The 7,500-nt window shown below is 36.7% G+C and overlaps 1 protein-coding gene across 1 annotated transcript; it reads right to left on the bottom strand.

Annotated features, from left to right (window-relative positions):
- Positions 1 to 536: 536 nt before the first annotated feature.
- On the bottom strand, positions 537 to 3,846 carry LOC118766838 (short-chain collagen C4-like; the record flags this gene model as incomplete). The annotated part of the gene is made up of 2 exons (XM_036510682.1): positions 537 to 1,302; positions 3,816 to 3,846. Coding segments are annotated over 2 exons (528 nt in total), but the record flags the coding sequence as incomplete, so codon positions are not given.
- Between the last annotated feature and the right edge of the window lie 3,654 nt (positions 3,847 to 7,500).

The raw sequence follows: 7,500 nt of genomic DNA on the forward strand, positions 1-7,500 counted from the left end.
ATCAGCGTTTAGTGTATGATGTGTATGTTGTGTTCTTCGAGTTTCGTTTTGTATCTTATTTTGAAGAGAGGTGGGAATTTTGTGATATAGATTTAGGTTGGCAGGACCAATACTCATTTATACTGTCTTTTGAAGGATTGATCGTGTAAATTCCACATTCTCAGAAAGCTTAAATTGAACATTTTGTGATATTTCTAAAGTAGACGATAAATAGGTTTTATAAGATATGGGGTAGGAATAGAACGGAAAGCTTTCCTGATTAATAACGGCAAATAGAATGCATTGTGTGGAAGTATCTGGTTGTTGTTGAAAGAATTAGTTAAGTTCTGTGCTAAGTAATGTAGCGGTTCATGGCTCCTTGCCAGAATCCGAGTTGTAATTTGAAAACCAAGATGTCTGAGATAGTAGCGTCGAGTATTAGATTTTCTAAGGCTGTGCATGAAAAGCTGATATAATTCTATGGTGGTACTTTATTTGGGGTTTTGTTGAATCATGAGACAGAAGACAAAATACTGTTAAACAAAATAACATTTTATTTCGACGATAAGTTTGATAAACTGAAATCTTACAAAATGTTTTGTAGAATCATTTCGACAGATTTAGATTTTTCTTGATTTTGAGGATATTTCTGGCATTCTACGTCGCCTCTTTTGTATTGTTTGAATATCTTCTGTAAACTAGTATAACAGTTTATTGTAACGATAGACATACTTTAAAGAAAATATTAGGTAACACAATTGAAAATTTATGTTATTTATTAAAATTCACAGACATATTTTCATATGGAACCGAATTTAATTTCTATTCAATATTTACTGCATACAACGCAGGTTAATTCTTGACCATTGACATACGGTGGACATGGCAACGAACCACAAGCAGCCTCAACGAAATATAATAAAGCTCCATTTTCGTCTCTGTAACCTGCTGGATCAGCTTCTGGTGCATAATCCACACAAACATATTCATGTCTGCCTTTATGATTATAATGCGCGGTCATCAAATATCCCGAATACTCAGCTGTCCAACCAGCGTAACACTGTGTCCTGGCTGGTAACATCATAACAACAGAAGGTTGTCGTGTCAAACAGACAGCGCACGGAACGTTGTGTTGATGAAGTGATTTAGCGTTAGCAAAAGAAAAGAGTTTATTTGAGTAGTGGGATATTTCATATTCACTGCCATAAATGTAACCACCTTCTTCAACTTCTGTTGTATAATTGGCCCAAATGGGGTCGTTAGGTAAACACAAGAGATTACTTCCACCACCTGTGTGGTCATAAAATTGTCCACCAACCACACCTAGAATTGGTAAGAATAAATCAAGTAAAAAAAAGATAATAAGAAAAATTATATATGAAATAACGGAAACATTCATTACAATTTTTCACTTAAAAGAAGTCATGTTTACTCGCGTGTGAACGAATTGTGGTGTATATATTAGTGTTTACGTGAGTGTAAGCTGTGTGTTGCTGTATGCTTGATATCATAGCTGTGCATTTGCATTCTCTTCATATATATATATATATATATATATATATATATATTTCGAAGTAAGCAACAAGGATATCCAGAGATAATGCAGTACGATTGTTTCATGCAACTCCATATAATTGAACAATACAATCATTAAATCAATTTAAAATATAGAGCAATCTTCAGCTGCACAAATACATAGGATATAATTAAATTAAAACAGATTGACAAATTAGTATAATTATACCTAAAATCTCAAACAAGTTAAGGAGATACACAAAGAACATGTCTCTACTTCAGCATAGAAATTAATAAAATTATCAAGAAATTTATGAATACTTATGAATAGAAAAAATATTCAACAATTTCTATCCTTTTGTTATAATATTCTTCTAAATAATACTTTGGAAAACCCTAAACTTCAACTGTATTCAAAGCAACATTGTTTAAAATATTTAACTATAATATATGATAAGACCTTCCGTTTCATTGTCAATAGTCTGCCAGTGTGCGACCCCCTTAATTATCATCTAACACCTTGTTTTAAGTTTTCCCTTACTAAACCTCATGGTATTGCTTATAATAATTCTTGATTATTTTATAATTATACCAACTACAATGTCTATCTACTGCCTGAGCCCTCCCCCTATTATTATTGCTTATAATAATTCTTGATTATTTTATAATTATACCAACTACAATGTCTATCTACTGCCTGAGCCCTCCCCCTAACAGATACTGCCCTATGTTCTCTCAGCCTTAGATATACAAAGGATTTGTAAATTAGTCTATAAATTAAAACTGACACCATAAAGACAAATAATCAGTGGTAAGCTGAGTCTTCTTGATAATTTTAGTAACTGCTATGCTGAAGTAGAGACAACATGTTCTCTGTAATATCTGTAATATCTTGGAAATTTTAAGTATAATTACACAAATGTGTCCATCTGTTGTAATTTAATTAAATCCGACATTTTTGCAGCTGAAAATTGCTCTAAATTTTAAACTGATGTAATGATTGCATTGTTCAATTAAATGGAGTTGTATGAAACGAACGTACTGCATTATCTCTGGATATCATCTTTGCTTATTTTAATTTTAATCCCCTTACTTTGAAATTGTATGGATAATGCCGTACTAAATTCTGGAGCCTCAACTTAAGTACCATATTCATCCGAATCTATATATATTATATATATATACATATACATACACACAGACACACACACACACATATATATATATATATATATATATATATATATATATATATATATATAAATTATATATATAAATTATATATATATATATATATAAAATAATATATGTAGGAATAGGTATATATATGTTGAGTGTATACGGGTAAGTATTTGTGGTTACGACGTGGATTATTATGTAAGTTTGCATGGGGAAGTGTATTTGCGTGGATGTTAATAGAAGGAGAAAAAGAAAGGAATTCTGTAACGCATGTACTCGTGTTTACCCGAAATGGAAAAGGTGTTCACGAGTGAACGGGGATATTTTGGGTGATGGAGTCGGCGACCGATAAAATATACGTGTAGGGTTTATAAAGAGCAGATACAGAGCATTTTTAAGGAACGTAAGGTTGATTGGGGACGCAGTTTGTAGCAGCAGTTTTGAATTGGAAGTGTCATAATTACCTTACAAAGATATACTGGATAATTAATGAGGTGATGTGGTGCATGAAAAGAGCAAGGTTTTAGCGATAGGACGATTTCGGTGAGGGGGAGAAGAATAGAAGTGCATTCTGTACTCTGTTCTGTTCTCTCACTAATATTTAGTCTCTCTATATTTTACTTAATGAATAAAGTCCTTAGCTTTTTCCATCAGTTACAGTATGTGGCTTGTCCAGTCCTCATTCTACGTTGTGCGTTCATTCCATTAACCATTTACAGTCACTGTCATCAATTCTAATAGACTCTTTTCAATTTAGCCCACACCTACGATCATTGTGCACTCTAGTTAATGATTGTCAAGCGGCCACTTTCAGCTCTGGTCACTCACGTACAATACCACCATCCATAGCCTGTACAATTGATCACCAGTTAGCATCCTTTTCACTTGGTCCGTAGTAGACAACATATAATATTCTGATTTGACCAAATACCCACAAAGGAGTAAGCAGTCTTTTGTAGTGTCTGTATAGTCTACTGGTATAGACGTTTCAAACGTGACATATCATAAGAGGATTTGAGAATGTTTATGTCAGACAACACGACAAAGGGTGAGTGTGTGTGCGTGTGCGTGAGAGAGAGGATGATAGGGAAAGAGAGGCAACAAAAAGAGAATGAGGGGTCAGAAATATAAAGTATACTAACCGTCATATACAAGGTTTGAATAAGGAGGACAAGTTGTTCTGCCCCACCGGGTATACAATGATCCGAGACCGGGTTCTGTGAAATTAAAATGAAATAATGTAGTTTAAAAGAAAGAATTGGGGGATCATTTACAAAGTAGGATGTTGGATGGGAAGTAATTGATGGAGAAGAGAGAAATATAGAATTTAAGAAAGAACGAGTGAATGAATGAAAGTCAGAACGAAAGATGTAAATAATAAGAATAAATTGTAAAGAAAGAAAAAAGACATTTGTCTGTTGAGCCTGTTGGTGACGTTGATGTCAAAGATTTGAGAGATTAATCTCAGAATATCAGAATGTGTATCGGTCTCCGCTATGAACGGATGTATGTATGATACGTAAACTTGGGTATGAGTATATATACTTCTCAATAGAATAATGATAAAACTCAATAGAATAATGATAAAATATTCACCAGGTGCGAATATTCATCGGTCAATTACAAATATCAGTTGGAGCTCGGCGCAAATAAGGCCATCATAACTACAATATGAAAATAACAACCATACCGCATCATTTGTCGATTTCGTTAAAAGACATCGCATCCGGTTCTCGAGTAGAGGCGTCCGTTTGATAAATATATAGCACACCTCATCCAATACGGGTGCAGTCAGCAACTTAATCTGGGGTGTGTGGGGTGGTAGCACAACATTTACGGTCTCAGGAAACCAAAGCAGATGAAGAAGGGAACAACTTGAGAATTAAACTGTCTGAATTGTTAGATATAATCTGCCTGTAAGATATAATCGGTGTCTCCTCTACAAAATTTCGTTTCTCCGATAGCGTACACTTGGATATAGACTTGCAACTCCTCTTTGCAACTGTGGTGCCAACAATGTCTGCACAGGTGGGATTAGGATACTCTCAATCCCCAGCTTTCGGATTGTATTATGGAGTGAAACCGACGAGGTGTGAGGGTTCACCTCTTGACGCTAAGGCTGAATATGAAGGGCCACTGTGGCTGATGTAAGTATATGCAGCAAACAGCGGGTTCAAATACAAATCCTTCCTAAGCAAATTCACCTCAGCTTTAGATATATTTGGGGTAAAGTCATTTGTCCTGCAAGGAGACTTCAGTGCACACCTTGGCACTGATAACCGTGAGAAGGATTGATTGGAAGGAATGTCGTCAGTGAACTTAATGGAGAGGTCATAGCAGCCTTAAGTGCAGGATACACACTCTCCTCTCTATGGTATAGATATTATTTTAAGACAGGGATATTTATAAGGGTGCCTGGTATAGAAATACTTGGTGACAGGTTTTTGATAGTGTTCGGTCATCTTTCACTCTTTCCTGAACGTTCGGGTAAAAGGAAGGGGTGGAATTGTCAACTCGTCACAACCTAAATGTCTAAAAATCTGAAAATTCCTAGTCTGCCGAACACTGGAAATTGGTAAGTCCAGTGCGACCTACAGAATACAGTTGGAAGCCGCAGTGGATGCTGGGATCAGAAACAAAAATGTGGAGACTTTTGCATCCAAATTGAGAGTGACCCGCCTGAATGGACTTGGACATCAAAGGGATTCGTGATTGTATAATTTATTTCGGCAGGTTCTTATTTGAGCTAAACTCGCTTAAATGTGATAAAGCAGCTGGTGAAATGTACCTCCGGCTTGATATTTTAGAAACCTTAAATACAGATGGTATTCTCTGAGTGACCCATGTATGCTAGGTTGATGGGACCTCTGGAAAAAACACCAAGGCAATGGTAATATGGGGTGACAATCATAATTTTTTCAAACAGAGCCCAAAGAGTGTGTTCAAATTATAGAAAAGTCTACACTAGATATCTGGAAAAGATATGTAGGGAAGTTGTCGCTCCCAAGATTACCGTCCTGGACGGAGTACACCCGACCAGAGAGTCGGTCAGAGATAGATCTTCGAGAAAACGTTGAAATACGTCCTAGGGTAATACGCTATAAACCACTAAAATGCACATGATCACGAGCCCTGGGGCATGTTGCGGATGGTTTACCTGGAGGGTGAGTTTAATGGGCAAAAACTAGATGCCATAAAGTACTTATATAGATGTTCAAATGATTGTATTTATGTAAAAGTCGAAAGTTTGCAACGTGAAGGTTTCACTTAGTTGAAGTGTGCATTGTTAGTGCCCCTTCTCACATTGTTTTCCGTGATCTGGTTGAATATGCGCAGCCATTATGGTAGAGGAATCCAAATTCATTTCTACGTGATCGGTCGACTGTTATTTGTAGACGGCATCCTGCTACCTGATTCGACTGATGGCAACCAACAACGTGCACCGAATTGGTTGGCTGACGAGTACCCCAAAGCAGGATTGACAAATACGCACTGTGTAGGAAAGTGGAACATCATTATTTCGGGTCTCTATTCACGAACGATTGGAAACACAAGAGTGGACAGAATGCTGAATTGTAGATATAAACGCAGTGAAGCGCCAGCTCGGGCATTTGATTCTCAGATGAAGAGGGTATTCCATGCTTTTCGTATGCTGCCGGTGGGGCTCGCTCTGAGCACTCTAAGTTTTTCACAGTGAACGTACCGTCCGCCTCGGACACTCGGCAAAGAGCTCCCTCAGAGGAACCGTGCGGGCCGAAATAATTCTCGACGTAGCACTGCAGATATACTCATATACACACAATAAATGGCATAGTATATTAGAGTAACATTTTATTTAGGAAATTATTGTAAAGTAGAACATATTTTAAAATAAATTCAGTCTTAGTATATATTATTGTGGACATATGGATAATAATGTGGAACTAATTCGAAGTTGGTAAAATTGTAAACCATTAGTTAATGAGTCACGGGTAAAAGACTTTAGCCATAAAATTTGTTCTTACTTGGTGTGTCATCAGGTTTATCGTCGAGAGATTTCTTGGAGATGAAACGGTTCTGTGAAAAAATAGAAATAGCATCATATAAATAGAACTACAGGGTATTTATTATCGCTTAGAACTTAAAACAATACAATGGATGACAACATATTCGGGCAGGAGTCATTGCCAACAATACCTTCTCAACCCCTTAGGAATCTTCTAGAAGGCGCTTCAATCCAGTCAAAAGATTTTCTGAAGAATATCAGAGAATATAATTCTGCATTTCAAATGACATCGTATGGTGAATCTAAGAAGATAGATAAAGATGAATTTACGCCGACGTCAAAGATCAAGGGCAAGTCTATCACCTCATTGGTTCCCTGGTAACCGCGAATGAACAACCACAGTTCCTCCAAATTTACTCTCTAAGTGGTGTAGGATAACAAACCTGACGTGTGGTGTCAAAATTTCCGATGATGGGTCGTGTTAGACACAGCGCACACTGCTGCAAAGGAGAGTATATCCACTGACAGCATTTCGGTGCCTTCAAAAATCACACAAACCCCACCTCCAATTTTGCATGACAGGTTAGGGCCTGAAACACTCCAAACGGACGCATAGCATGTTGCTTAGTCGAATTAGCCCAGCATTTACTCTACAAATGTTTTGTTGTCAATGTTGCACTTTCCCGTATCACCTGTTTCAAAATGACTGGTATATATTATATACCCACTTTGCCATTTTAATCCCCAGCAATGACGGGTATGTCTGCTAGTACACACACACACACACACATATATACACACACATATCTCTACACACACACGCACTCATATATATATATATA

Source organism: Octopus sinensis, linkage group LG18 (genome assembly GCF_006345805.1).
Source record: "Octopus sinensis linkage group LG18, ASM634580v1, whole genome shotgun sequence".
In the NCBI taxonomy this organism is placed as follows: domain Eukaryota; kingdom Metazoa; phylum Mollusca; class Cephalopoda; order Octopoda; family Octopodidae; genus Octopus; species Octopus sinensis.